Source organism: Anopheles funestus, chromosome 2RL (genome assembly GCF_943734845.2).
Source record: "Anopheles funestus chromosome 2RL, idAnoFuneDA-416_04, whole genome shotgun sequence".
NCBI lineage: Eukaryota > Metazoa > Arthropoda > Insecta > Diptera > Culicidae > Anopheles > Anopheles funestus.
The window spans coordinates 29,884,169-29,899,870 of record NC_064598.1 but is presented as its reverse complement, the minus strand read 5'-3'; the positions used below and the strand labels follow the sequence as shown (position 1 = coordinate 29,899,870).

At 44.6% G+C, this 15,702-nt stretch overlaps 2 protein-coding genes across 7 annotated transcripts in view; one reads left to right on the top strand and one right to left on the bottom strand.

The window, feature by feature from the left end:
- Positions 1-15,702, bottom strand: part of LOC125765758 (cadherin-99C) — a 142,887-nt gene that overhangs the window by 39,540 nt on the left and 87,645 nt on the right. For all 6 annotated transcript variants that reach the window (XM_049431204.1, XM_049431200.1, XM_049431205.1 and 3 more), the window contains one exon: positions 738-923. In XM_049431204.1, coding sequence (XP_049287161.1) covers positions 738-923 — 186 coding nt within the window. The remainder of the gene's footprint in view (positions 1-737; positions 924-15,702) is intronic.
- The window catches only part of LOC125765771 (WD repeat-containing protein on Y chromosome), a 118,185-nt gene that overhangs the window by 43,009 nt on the left and 59,474 nt on the right, over positions 1-15,702 (top strand). The window lies entirely within an intron of this gene.

The following is a 15,702-nucleotide window of genomic DNA, read 5'->3' as shown; positions in this document are numbered from 1 at the left end:
AGCACCGTAACACCCTATAAAATTCTGTGTGTGCATGGTGCACCACCAATGCTGTTGTGCAACGACATTCCTGGTTGTGGAGTAAGTTGCTCACATCCCTCGCGACCAGCCTTAGCCCGTACAGTTTGTCCCGTTTTGTCGCTGAAATCCCTCGCCGCGTTTGCAGTGGAAAATTGGAGAGGGTTTTTTTTTTGATATTTTCAATCATTTCCATTTCGTTGGTTTACCCCAACGAACATTCCGCCGCTTTGGTGAGTATGTGTGTTTCGTACTGGACAGCAGCTTATGCTGCGGGCAATCGCTTTCGGGAGGTATTTTAACACCTTCACTGTCCGGTGTTGCAAGGTTTTTTGTGTACATAAACCTCGTAAAAACGAAATATGAAGAAAATGAATGTGATTGTAGTGTGACAGGAATTCGCTATAGTATGTGCAGCGTGGTGCAACGCTGGTAACCCGTCTGATTTGCCATCCACGACCCAAGGAGATACACGCAAATATCATAAACAACGACGCTGTCCTCATTGTCATCGGTCGGCGTCAGTTTGCACCGTCGGTCGGAACATGATCAAGACATACGGACTTGATCAAGTGACAGTCGGTGATATCTGTTCTCTTCCATTAATTTTGCTTTTAATGCGCGTATCCCACCATCACCATCTCTCCCGTCCTGTCCGTATCTTGCAATGGCAACGCGTCACTCTTCATCACTCTTATGGCAGCACTCAGCGAACTTACCTGTCCCTGGTGTGGATATGCAATGGCAAACACCCCAAAACCATCCGCCGCCGTAAGGGTGTTTGGTGAAATGTCCGAAATATTTTGCGATCCCTCGACGATGAAGTACTCGACCAGACCGTTCACACCGGCATCCTTATCCGTGGCCTGTATACTGCGGAAGATCGTCGTCCCGACGGGTGTTGACTGATGAAGAGAAGCGAGAACGAAGAAAGCAAAAATAGGAGCGGTATTAAAATCAACATCATAAATCATGGTCGGTTTTGGTCTAATGCTTGTAATTTTGATGTGGATGTACCACGGGTTGGCATAGAGAACGCCAAACTGGGGATAGCCAGCAAGGGATCGCGCACAACATGGTGCAGAAATGAAGGGTGAAGAGTAGTGATGGGTAAAATGTTGTTTTGGTCGGAATCGATTTCGGAGTGCTTCAAATTTTCCGGAATTGAATCCGGATAGTAGGTTCGGATCCCGGAATCGTATTCGGGAGCGGATTCGGAATCGTATCTGGATTCGGAATCGGATTCGGAATCGTATCCGGAATCGGATTCGGAATCGTATTTCTTCATTATATAGACAACTTATGTCAGATAACGTCAAAGTTAGCATTCAATTTAGTAATTACACTGGAAAAAAAAACCTGTCGGAATACGGCCAGGCCGTTTTTTATGAATAAAAAAAAAATCCTGTCGGAAACAGAAACAGTTCTCTAATTTAGAGTTTTGTCAATTAAAAGAATCAGTTCTGGAATTGGTTCAGGAATCGGATCGGGAATCCGATCTGAAATCGGATTCGGAATCGGATCTGGAATCGGTTCCGAAATCGATTCCGGAACCAGGAACGATTCCGAACACGGAATCGGAATCGGAACCAGGTAGTTCCGATTCCGAGTGCCCATCACTAGTTCGGATAGAACTCGTTGGCTTAATGCTCAATGTGACGCGGTTGAAAACGGTGACAGAAATAAATTGCATGTCGCCTGGCCACGAATGCAAGTTCGTGCGCTTGGCGCATGCGATTCACCAACGGTTCGCAGGAGCAACTGCAAACACTCATCATCTGCTCATCATAATCTGCGTGTCGCGCGGCAGGCAGCCGAAAGGAAGTAGTCCTGCACGATCGAGCAACGGCGGTGGTGGCGAGTGTCTTTCTCGTGTTCAATTAATCATGTACCATAATTTCTCCTGCCGGGGATTATGCAAACAATTTGCTTCATACATCCTTTAAATTTCACATATTTTGTGCGAGCGGCCGACTACGGGAGACCCCGTGTCGTGTTTGGGGAGGGCCAAGAACTTGCAAGCATCTTTTGCTTTTGTGCAAAAGATTCTAGTTCTCGTCGATAGAAACGATCAATCATAACCCATTTGGAGTCCTGTCCTGGCCAAGAATGGGCGAAACGATCATGTAACGCGATTCGCGATAAACGATTCCGCTCTTGTTGCTTTGTGATGTTTTAAAAAAATTCTCCACCGCGAAGTAAGCCGACGCAAAACGGATACGTGACCAGCCAGCCTGGCGGGAGGGAACAATCGCTAAAGAATCGACCACTTGTCGTGCTGACACCCAATGAAACATTTCCAGATGTATCGTTCGAATACCCCAGAATAGTACAGCTTTTACGTATAAAAGATACAGCAAGCCACCGAAACATACGTCAGATTCATGTAACATGGAAAAAATAGGATGCAAAATTCCATCGGAATGTAATTGCTAGAATAAGCGGGGAACCGCATCACGCCAGCTTTTTTTTTTGACACAACCTCATAACTGCTCTAGAATCATCGTCACGTCAAAGGAAAAAAGGAAGCAGTCGTGCCGTGAGAATGTGTGGACTCGGTCGTGAACTGGAAAACTGACACTTGACAGATCCGAGCCACAAAACGCTGCAGGAGATTTTGCCTACATAAGCGTCCCTGTCTTGTTTCGCTCATGTCATGAACGTTTAGAACGACGATGACAGTCAACCCGGTGTGTAAGCGGTGGTTTTTGCACATCTCCGACGAAGATTAATGTGGTACGATCACGCCTTCCGTGTTAGGGGTGTGCAGGGGTGGGTGGAAGACGGTTTTTGTTTTATACACTCACAGGCTGGCTGAGCCGAGTGTCTCGTGCTGGCAAGAAACCAAATCTACCCGTATAGGTTAATTGCTGTCGAAAGTGCTTTTTGCGGTTGACACCCTAATGAATTGCACTGTGCAGATGACGAGGTTAGCCTACTGTTTCGATGGAGGGAGCAATGAAGCAGGGGATGCAAGACCACCGACAGTGATGACCGTGCACAAAGTGTTGTTTTGTGGTCGCGAGTGCGCTTATCGAAATTAGAGAACATCTGACTTTGGGGATGCTTTTAACCCCAACACTACAAAGTAGTGACCGATTGCATATACATGTCTGTGTGTGTGTGAAAATAAGCTTCGTATCTACCCCCTTTGGAGATGATCCTTAGCAGGGGAAAATGGAAGTTTTATCTTTACTTTATCATCCATTATCGTAAATTGTCATAAATGGGATTAAAGGGAAATGATAAGCTTTTCGCACGGCGCACATACCGTTCGATTCACTTCGATCGATCGATCGTGATCGTGAACGTTACTTTCTCTTGCATAACGGGCACCGCTACAGCTACAGTTGCGCGACCATTACAATGTGCCGCAAGCAAACACAGGGATACGGCGACGTTCCATTTTTATGTCGCTTTTTTCTTCCTTCCATACGAACAGGTTCCGGCGTGACAGGATACGTGGCCTGTGTTAATGTAATTTATGCTCACCGCCAGCGGGCAAAAGGTCAGGTCAGTGAGTGGTCGACTTCGATGCCCGAACCGGCCACGAACCCGCTTGGTAATTGAAAAATCGCATTTTACCGGCATGTAATTCTCGCTCATTTGTATCGATACTCACGGGAAATCTGGTAGAAAGGCGGCCCGGGTAAACATTGTATCCCTGCAACATACACTCATCCTGCTTTGTGACCCCCTTAGCGGGGTGTACGGGTTACGATCGCAAAAATATCGAGCCTCGTGTCTTCGTGCTCCGAATGTTGGCAGCATTTCGTTCCGGTAAGTGCTAAAAGTGCACACCGACCGAACGAGGGCGAGAGTGCGCAAAAAATCTGACAGACGGCGCAAGGAAAGGCTGGCAGGGTGGTATATTTATCTCGAACAGCATTTTCGATCCTGGAGTGACGCGGCAGCACGCACATATGCGAACCGGGTACGGTACGCAACAACACGCGACCGGGCGTGTGGGACGGTAGGTTTCGAATTGTTCCGATCTTGGCCGGCACTTAAGTGCGGGCAATAAATAAACTTGAAATTAACGCTATCGCACTTTGCGTCTGTTTCACCTTCCTGGTGCCGCGCGGTCTCTTTCGTGCAGGTGGATAAACGTTTGCAGAACGGTTCTGTTCCCCTTTTTGCAGCAAACGGTAACTTGCCGGCGGCATTCTTTGGTTGTCGTCACCTTTTTTTTTGTTCTTCTACCGATTGCTCCAGGCCAAGCGGTGCAGATAACTAGGGATAATGTTGTTTATTGCTTTATTAATGCCCGCCAAATCGAGAACCCGGGCAACAAAAGGTTGAATGGAAGGTTACGGAACGGTTGGTTGTCACATTCGCAGCGGATGAAGCACAAATAAAGGTACCCAAAAAATCGCCGTCGGCCAATGCTGATAAAAAGCAATTTCTAATAAAAGTGTTTGTCGCATGGTATGGATTTTCCTTAAGTAGCCTCAAGTCATTCGATGATGCTGGTGGTAAAAACTAGCCATTGAAGGAGGGAAACTTACACGATACGGTAAGTTCACTTGTTACCGAAAGGTATTTGCCCAAAAAAAAAAAAACAAGAACATCCCCCCATCACGAATGGGACCGTGATCGTGGCTTGTCGTGGTTGCTTCAACAAAACCAACCCCAACACGTTATACTGCACCAGCGGATGTCGTGTCTGCATGCACTTTGCAATGCCGCACTGAAAACTAGGAACACCTTATAGCTATTAGGAAGGAACGACAACGACGGAATCTTTCAGCGACGTTGGTTCGAAGATTTATTCTCCCGAATGAAGCAAAAAGAAGAAAAAAAAACAAACAAGCGATCGCGCACTTCTATCGTACGACTGTTTTACACGACCTGCGATAGTCAGTCAGTGGAGGACTGAATCGTTTTCATAAGCCACCTGCCGCTTTTGGGCCCGGGGTGTCGATGAACGGAATGCCAACGAAGCTATACACTCTCCAAAAAGGAGTGGCTGCTCCCTCATCAGGACCAGTGCTGCCAGGTCCCGTGGCATCAGCTTTTCGCGTGCTTACGGTCACAAAACGGGGTTGGTTGTAAAAGTAACGATGAGAAACAGAATAAAACTACAAATACCCCACCACACACATGCAGAAGATCGCAACTTACGTAGGAGTAAAATAGGGCAAAAACGGAGTGACTCTCTTCTTCCAGATGTTTGGAACCAATTTCGAGAATTGCTTTATTTTAATTCAAACGGGGCACAACATGGTGATGGTTTTTTGTTTTGTTTTTTTTGCAAGAATTTCAGAACAGTTTTATGGGTGTGGGCGTCGAGGCAAATGGTGGCGAAAAAATGAATTATTTATGATCGCTCAACCTCTGATCGATTCCGTGTCAGGTTTTCTTTCTTTTTCTCCAATTTTTCGTTGGTGGGCGAATTGAAATCTAACGGACCAAGAGAGATGCCGTGTGACCTATAAACATTTTCATGCCAAAAAAAAAAACAGGAAGATGGAACCAACGGCAAACTGTGTACGTGTGTCGCGAACACCGCAAGTTGTTGTCTTGCTCTTGGATCGCACGATTTTGTGCTGGATAAGCTTTGTCCCGTGTCAACATTCACCGGTAGCGTAAAACTACTACGTGATTGTCTTTTTTTGAGGACGGCGTTGATGCGCGACAGGTTAGCAGCAGCTAATGAGAACCGTGTGCTTGAGAAACGCTGGATTTGTGAGCAGCGATCAATCAAACGTTCACGCCCAACTTGTCCACTAATGGGGAGGGGAAAAAATAAATAAACTGGTACACACGGTCGATGCTTGATTAACATTCTTCACGAACCATCTTCGTTGAGCGCGTGGCTGCTCCGTTTTGTGCTGCAAACCCAGTGTTTTCCCTTGGTTATTCGTTTGTATCGATGGAAACCTGAGTGTATCTTGTCGCCGAACGCCAATCGGAACATTTGGATCAGCGGTATGGAAACCGGCATGTGTCCAATTATGGTCAACATCTTGCGGCTCAGTTGGTACTCAGTCTGTTCGGTTCTTTGCTTATCGATGATCAGCTGTTAGGATCACTTTCCGTGCGTCCTAGAACGCTGGAGTGGTTTGAGCAGTAAGTACTGAGCTGTGGGACACTTCCACCGTTTTGCTGGAAATGTTGATCCCGTTCAGTAATTTGTCAGCAAACGAGTGACAAAAGCGCCCAACGCCTTGTGGATCAATTATAGCTTTCTAATAAGGCCATTCGGAGCATTGTTGAGCTTGAGCAACAAACCTTAGGCAATGGGTTCGTTGGAACAAGGGCAACAAATTTATCCCATTTACGTTGGCTTGTTGGGGCATCGAGTCAGAATAGGGTGCAGATTATGGTGCAATGTGTGGCAGCATGGGTAGAAAAAAGAAGTTGCTATAGACGCCTTTTTTTCTACTGCATGATCAACAGTTCGCTTGTTCGTTTGCGGGGTTTTCTAAATGTCGGTGGTCCGTTCGTACTCGGCTATCTCGCAGTTGGTCGCTTGTAAAGATCATGCGAAAGGAGATCGCGGTGAGCTATCGACATCAATGTGGAAAATTAGTCACTATCAAACAGGTCATTAACTATATATCGCACTGGTTAGGGGATACTAATTTTCCCTCTCCCTCGTCAAAGCATTAGATCATATGCGCTCTTGTCTATACCGTGCTCTGAAGTACAAGCGAGATCTAAGTTTCTGGTGGCACGTTTTGTTATTTGTGCAAAGTGTTAAATTACACGGATTAAATGGGCAAGTTTACGCGCAAAATCTAAATACTCGCCCGAGCAGCAAGTCATCAAAACTGTGCGCTCGTTTCAAAGTGTGCCATTTCCGAGTGTTAATCCGACATTTTATCTACTACGATCAGTGGGAGAGTGCCCACCCCCCACCCGAAAGGATCAGCGATCGTCAGTGCTGGGTGCTAGGTGTATGTGTGGGTGGGAAATAAGAAATATGATCTTAATCCTCGTGTTTATGGCACGAACTGCGCCGACCAGTGCGCTTCAATGACGGAGCCGTATAATTGCAACAATGTTGATAATGTTTGCAGCATCTCGTGAAGTCATTTAAGCACGGGAGGGTGGACCATTTGGGGGGGAATTTTTCCTGACCCTGATTCTCTGCTGCACCATAGTATGGGTGTTTTTTTCTTTCTTTCTTTTGGGCGGTAGTTGCAAATCCTAAACCATGCAGAATGCATTATTCGAGCGGGCAGTCGTAGGGGAAAGATTGATCACCTCGCAGAGTGGAACACTGACTTCAAAAGGATTGATCGCTCTGGTCGGGCAATGATACGAGCACGACACGGTGTAATTTGTTTGACATGACTTTGACTTTTACTTTTATAACCCATCGAAACAAGACGATCGTAAACTACTCTCCTTACTAGCGGCTAGTCTGCACTGATATAATGTTGCGAAGACTCGTTAAGATTAGTATCGTACTTCATCATTTCACTAAAACACTCGACCTTCGGCGATTATTTGCCTACCTGTGGTGAGAGCACTGTTGGAGGGTTTAGAAAAATCAACAAGATGTGTTGATGTTTCTATAAAGAATGAGTTCAAGTTCAGTACACCGTATATAACACATAAATCACCATAGTTTATGCTACATACAATCTATCATGGCGGTGTAGGGTTAGTTGATAATAAAATTGAAGAGTAGCTTACCAACTTGTTTCGTTGAGACAGCACAACATTTTACATTTTGTAAGGGTATTATTTATTTTAGGATGCTTTCATTGTCTTTACAAAGCATGTTTTAAAACCCACCGAAACATGGGTCATCTAATGTTAAAGTGGTTAAACTTCAGTTGCACCTCCATTTCAACATCCACCCTTCGACAACTTCAACCTCTGGTTTCACCACTCCCACCCGGGAGGTACCACCACAAAGCTACCGTTAATCTGTTGTGACATTTCATGGTCGATTTGGCGGTGCTCTGACTTTCAGACCAAACAGTCGTACAAAGCAAAAAAAAAAAAACTTTGCACACGCGATTTGCATTGTTCGCCGCGGTGTGGTTACTGCCTCCAAAATTGCAAACTAAGCTCCCTGCAAGATGAATGCTTCAAGAATAGTTCAAGGGTGGGGAGGAGGGATGCTGGCTAAGGTTGTAGGTTTCGAACCGCAGGAACTCATATGTCAAGCTTCTACCGCGAATCGTTTTGCGTAATTGCTAATCTTTTCATTGGTAGCGGTGTTTTGCGTACGCTTAAAAGACTCCGATCCGAGAGCAAAAGCGTTTCTGAGTGTTTGTCGCAGCAGATTAAAACTTCTGCTGTCGACAAAAGGCATTGTATGTGTGTGGGTATGGATGCGTGTTAGCCGTTAATATCATGGCTAAGATTAATAGACGTTTTGGATGGCTGTCTCAGGTTGATCAAGCACTGCTGACCGTTTGCTGTCGTTTTCGAGGTTATGGTTAGTTAGTCATTATTATTATTGGCCGTGGAATAGTAAAGATTTTTGGCAAATCACGTTATTCACGGACTGCGCATTTACTTGACCACCTGATCTTGGACGCACATGTGTGAGATACTGTTTTCGTTACAATTTTTGCTACAGTTTTATATACATCTCTGAATGTTGCGTGAGTGAACGGGCACATTGGGAAAGAGTAAAAAACATGGCCAATTTAGACGAATTCAGCCATACCCTTGGTGGTGGGTGTGTTTAAGGGTAACCTGCTTGATTTGAGACTGCTTGTGGTTGGATATATCTAGCCGTTCCTTTAGCAACTCCCCGGAAGCTTTGCAGAGCATTCGGCAACTGTGTACCACTCGGGATGTTAGAAACAACCATTGAAAGTCAATTTTAACCTTGTCTTGAACCGTACGGCAAGGTGCGGTCTAAGTGGAAAATGAAAATTCCTAAGCTCACCTGGAATGAAAGCAGAACGTACAAGAGCGTGTGCTAACGAATCACAAAACACGACATCACAATTGCGGTCAGACGAAATTGTTATGTTCTCGGTGTCAGTGCAACTTCCGCGTGTACCGTTTTGCCGGGATCGTTCTCGATCGAGCGTTTTTTTTTTTGCCCTGTATTCATGCCATTCTGCTTCCCGTACTGTTACCAATGTTCGGTACGCTTTTACGAGGGATAGACCAAGGAATGGATAGGAGGAAAAAAGGTTCAAGTCACCGGTATCTTCTTTCAGCACAGGCAACTTGGTGCCGATCCCGGGCTGAAACCGGTCATGCGGTGCTAGCAAGATTCGTGGTCACGCGGATCGGGATTGCGGTTCTGAGCGGTAGTGATTTTTGCTGCGATCATTTGCAATCGGTGATGGTAGAGCGGTGGGACCGTGTTAAGCCACGCGAGGATTATGTTTTGGACAGGATGCGAAAAGGTAAAATCGTGTAAAAAATTTAATGTTTCCATGTGGAAAACCCCTTATCGGGTGAGCGCGTTTAGAGGCAAACGAAAAAGAAGGATCGAGAATCCACTGTGGGTTCAACGATGAGGCGAGTTGCACAGGACAGAGGAAGTGTTTCGTGAGCGTTGTATTTTCGAGTGGTGATCCGGATCGTTGGATGGATATTCGCGATTGGGGAGTTTGTTTTTTTTTGTTTTGTTTTCGGATCCTTGTTAATTTTTTTTGCAAGAACCTAACGGCAATGTTGAAACAACACACGTCCATCTTTAGGAGTGACCGAACGAATTGAACTGGTGGCACCTTGTTTTTTTTTTGTTGGTCGAGTCTATGGCTACCGGTATTAGCCAGCATGGTACAACGCCTACAAACAAGAAAAAAAAACAACAATCCAGACAACGACAATCCATTAGGGCCAAACCCAAAGGGAGAAGAGAATCGTGATTTAGAACCTGATTCCAGTCACTCCACGATGGTGCCTTGTTTTTCCTTCTACTTCTCAGCGGTTTCATCCAACGGGATCGATGTCCGTTGTTTTCGACATGCACTTTTGGATGTACAGACCGAAACGGTTGTCGGTGTTTTGTTGTTGTTGCTGCTGTTGTCGCTGTGTGGCTATTGCTAAATGTTTCACCAAAACGTGCCAGCTGTCAGTCGGTCGGGTTGCGGACACCACAAACCGATTCACCACTGACCGATGTGACTCAATTTTGAGTGCTTCTGGCCTGGTTTTGTTATTTCGTTTTCACTTGCTGCAGAATGCTGCTGGAACATATACCCAATTTGGCGCTGATCAGGTTAATTGCGGTGGTCCACCTTACTGTGATTCCCTTTACTGGATTTCATTAACCTTTTTCATGAGTGTGTGTGTGCGATTTTTTTTTGTTCTTTATTACTCGTAAACTCTGTGGTAAAGTTTGTTTTTTTCTCTCTCGTCAGTGCGTTCGCTAACTATCCCTAGTTTGATGCGATTTTGTTTTAATTTTAATGCCTTCAATCTTTTGCGCTCACATTTGCTCTCCCTCGTTGACCTCCTTTGTGAAGGAAGAAAAATGTTGCTAAATGTCATGCTGCGTGTAATGCGTTTCTGTTCCTTATAGCGACGATTTAGCCAATTTCGTATCGTGCGGGGTTAAATTGTTCCGCGCGGAAGGTTCGTCGCTTTTCCGGCGCACAAGTCGTTTGTTTTTTGATACGGTGCGGAGGTTGATTCTATGGCTTTTATGGCTTCATTATGGATGTGGAGTGGCTGCAAATTGTCACTAAGCTGTGTTTATGTATCACAGTGATGCTGTAGTATTCAAGTTTCGTTATGATCACATATTCGTACAAAGTCAATTAGTAGAAGCGGTCTATACAAAAAACAAATCCTGTTTACAAATGATGGAATATCTATCGAAAGCTTTCAAGGTTAAATAATTCACTTGATTGAAATCATACAAGAGGCATTGAGAAAAGGTGCCTAACAAAAGACTTTTTAAATATTATTTTTCATTGAGCAGAGTATGGATTTCACTCAATCAAAAACAACTTTGCTCATGCTTGTTGTACATTTGTTATTTTCTAGAAACCAAATGTCAAATAAGGTAACAAAAATGTGTCCAGTTAATGCTAGAAATGAAGCCATTTTGTCTCCATTGGCATTGTGCATCGAATTCAAAAGAATTGAATAAATTGAAATTTGAATCTCTTCTCTTTCCTTCCTAGAAACGGATTTTACACTTTACTGATATTTGAGATCGAATTTACGCCACTTTCAGCTTCGTAAAAGTGTTGCCCAGACGAGCCGTATCACGGAGATCAAGAATCCCATTAAATGAGTCGCTTGCGGCATGAAAACAGTTTCCAAAAAAGTTGCCCGTTGCAACCGCACGTTAGTGCATTCGCTTTGAATACGATCACTTTCAACATTCGTTTCATTGTCCATCGTTGTGTTCTTTTGCTTTGCTTTTGCAAGTTTCTTTCTTTCGAATAAAATTGTGACGTTTGTGGCAAAAAAAAAACCACGACAAACATCACCGTCGATTTCTTCATTGGTGGCGAGTACGAATAAAGATGGCAAAAAAATGATTACGATTCATAATTGCGGTTTTGCACCCGGACTATGTGTAGTAGTAGGACCGATGAGAACTGTTCAATATGCGCGGTAATTTACACACAGCCTCAGCCAACGCGGCCTGTAAGTTGCAGACAGTTCGAGCCGTTTGACGTAGCATCCAAGACCTTGAAAGAAGCCCGCACAGTGATCGTGCTTGCTTTCGATGAGACTGCACAGTGCTCATCGAGTGTGCTGCTTCGAGTACTGTGGTTACCGTTTGTCAACAGCGTCTGTTACAGCGTTTGCCATTTTCGATAGCAGCTTGCATAAGAGCATCATCGCCGTTTGCGTTCGGCAAGCACACACACACCGGTACGATCAATTAGGAGCAGATAATTTGAATTAATAATATTAGCTTGCTCGAACGGTTCCTGCTCAAAAAAAAACCGTACTCAAAAGGTAAACGAATGCATTCCCAACGGCACAGAGCAGTTTAATGGCAAAATCGTGAGAAAATCACAGCTCACTGTACCAAAACCAAACCTCTCGGCTTCGGTACACCTCACACTGGCAGGAATCTTTTTCCAAAAAGATCCATCGATGCGTGCAGCAAAAGGTATGACAAAATTTCTTGATTGAACCTCGCGCTAAATTTGCGTTCACCGATCGCGACGGAAAGCTGAAGGTTAAACTGTCAATCGAAACTGCAGATCGCTGATCGATTGGTAAACGATCATCGAATTCCATCGGAATGCATGCATGGACACCAGGGAATGACGACTTTTGAGTGGTGCGATTTGCGTCTACATCGATCGGTTGAAGTGGTTCGAACAATTTGGATTTTTGGGTGGGCACAACTCTTAAGCAAAATATTATTGAAGGACCGTGAAAAAAAACCGCTCTCATACCAGTGGAAAAATAGTCGTCACTAATTTGTTTGTACAAAACGTTTCGGGAACCCCCCAAAATGAGAACCACGCACAGGTTGTGAGTGGAAATTAAACTGCATCGCTTCACGAGCAGCGCGCTCGTGAGTCGTTTCGATTGTTTGTGTATTGCGTTGGAAGCGTTTAGCCGCTTTTAAAGCACATGTCCGCCCGTTTGACGTGTGAATCAGTGCACCTGGAGGGGTGTTTCGATGTGTCACGAAACCGTTTATAATTTTGACAGGTTTGTTTGAGGTTTGTTGCTTCGATACTCAAGTGCACCGGCGGGCGTTTTTTTTTAAATTCAGAATGGGCGTAAAGTGACTGTAAATGCGGCATTCCAATCTGGGCTGGAGTTTTTGCCGGTCGGAAACAGATTTCAATTACAATCGTAACAATTCTAACCATTCGATTATGGTTCGTTCTGTGACAAGAAAGAACCAATTTGACCCTGAGCCACGACATGACAAATGACGTCGCCGGACAAATATCGATGGATTCTTCAGCATGGAGTAAACTTTGTTTTCGTGCAACCAACACAAGATCACCTTGATCTGACGCTAAATGCAAATAGGAAATTAATATCACACATCGTTACGAACCCTTTTTAATTTTCCCAGCTCGTATGAGATGTAATCAACATCGTCGCTATTTGGTGTTGGAAAAAGATTTATTTAACAACAGCTTCCCGGTGTGTGTATGGTGCAACTTGATACGACGGAATGGATTATTTTGTTCATATCTTCCCGTTGGACATGTACACGTGAGACTGCGAGCGTTACCCATCCCCGATGTCGTACGATACGACAGCGAGGGCAAGGGAATTAATACAGCCACAGTGATTTTCGATTTCAACAATATAATTAACGAGTATTCTCATCAAATTTTATGAACATGATTATCATCATTATCATCATCATCATCAGCATCAACTGTTGGCAGTGAGCTTCGTAATAATCTTTTTGCACATTTTGTGTTATTTTCGTCGACCTCTTATAGTGCGGACAATTTACAGCCTTTGCGTGTCCGCAAAACACGCGTGGCCTAAGTTGATGAAATAAGGCAACTATTGATGAAAAAAATCACCTTTATGTTTACTGCATCAAAAACCGAGCAAAACCGGTAAAATAAACACCGTCGTTAAATGACGCTACGATAAACGAACATTCCGCTCAGGTGGATCCGTTTGATCGAGCGAGACGAAAACCGAAAAACTTTCAATCAACTACACAAGAGGAAGTTAAGAGCGAGCATCGGGCTAAAGCAAAACACAAAAATTGGAACCTAATCAGAGTTGATTCTCGCCCACCGAGCCCCGAACTGTTGCGGTGGTCCTGTTCGCATTATAGTGGAATTACTAAGCTTTGAAAAAAAAAAACCCTCAACAAACAGAACCTTTTCGCTCCGCATCCGTGAATGCCTCCGGGGTGGTAAGATGTGTTTTGCCGATGGGAGAAAAAATAATAAACACCACTTTAATAGAAATTTGGCCATGTTTTGGTCGAACGAAACGATCACTATGCTAATGTTCATACCAGCTTCTTGCAGCCCGGTAGGGCGAACACGGCTGATCAAATGTAATGTAGGTTTCGTCCGTCGTAGCCTACGAACGTAGCCTTTGCTATATGTCTTCTTGTTAAAAGTATGCGACGGTTTCCAAATGGCGGTGTCTTGCGCTTGCATGGTTTTTATCGTGGTATTTATATTAGGCCACGCGGGGATGAACCGTTTTATCGCATTCCATCGATCGAAGGAATGCTTCCACGATAGATGGCTAGAAAGACGATCTCGTTACGTTACATCAAGCCAATCGTCTGTCCGGGTTTGTGAAACGATCATGTAGAGCATCACATTTGCACAAATATGGTTATCGATTAATCCAGTTCTAGGTTGACGATCTACGTCAAACAAGCACAGCGAGCATATGCTCCTACTTTAAACCCGAGCACTAAGCAAACTGAAACAAAAACTAAATGTAATAAAATTCACAAGAAAAGTTTTCCTCATTAGAAGCTAATTCCTGTTCAACTTTTTTTCTCTATCTCATACCCTGTATGCTATCTTGGGCTAACCCAGGTTGATCAACCAGTTCGGACGATGATCGCGTGCAAAAGACGATGGAAGTTCGTCCTACCTGGGACTTCCTCATTCCATTGCCGCTTGGCTTTCCCGGCAATCGCGAATAGCTTATTTCACGTTAATTATATCATTCCGATCACCAACGAGAGTGTAGAACAGGTTCGTCTCCTAACCGCAACGCAAGTCTTTCGTTTGCACACTGTAGCGCGGAGTTGTGGCTTTTGCTTTGCTCGCGTCTCCCATTTTGACGCTACGTAAGGTTGACGCGCTCTTTCCGGCATCAGTCCACCACATGATTCGTAATATTATTGAATTTTAATCGTACTTCGTTTGACAGTTTGCTGCAATTAATTAACCACCCATAAATCAGTGAGTTCGGTCACAGTAATCGATACGCACGCTCGGTACGGTTTGCAGTACTTTAGGCGTGCTTCGGTCGCATTTCCTGCTATCTGACCCATTTGATGGGTTTTTGAAAAAAAAACCTAACGAGTAAAATGGTGCATTGAGGTGTACCGACGTATTCGTCACAAAATCAAATGCACCCGCAAGCGATCGGTTGGTGTCTATGTTGGCAATACATTTGAACGCGCAATGAATGCACAGAAAACAAACCAATGCTGAGCTTTCCTTCATTTCAATTCCAATCACACACACCAGTCTGGCTTGGTCATATCGCCCTGGTAACGCTTCCGACGACTCAGCGTATGATCAAAGCAGGAACCCAGCTGCACGCATAAACTGGTATGATAATCTCAACAATCATTTAATAAGGAACACTAATTGCGTAATTACAAACATCATTCAGCAGGTCGGTAAATATGTGGACAACCCGAAGCGTTCATTTAAATTGCTCGCACATTATTCATCGACAAGATCAAAGACTTTATTAAAATGTCGCCGATTTCCGCTCGTCGGTTTGAGGTTGAATTTTTGGATGATTCATTCATTCTCACAATCGTCTTGTGAACGATGAAAGCTTTCCGGCCGTAGTTCCTCCGCTGCCTTAGGGCATCTTTAACCTTAATATCAACAACCATCACCAGTACGGGAGAGGACTTTCTAATTATCCTCCGCACACGGATACGATCGGTGCTCACCGTTCCGGTGTCTTAAGTCTTTCCGTGTGCCGGCGGATACGTACGCATGTGCAGGCGTGCAAGTGGACTCCGGGGAAAATAAAATATGAACATGTCGGGCAACAACGGAGGGGGGGTGTTGGGCCCACAAAAGGTGAGGTCAAATTGAGTTGACCCGCGAGGTGCCGCGTGAGAGTGTTAGTTCC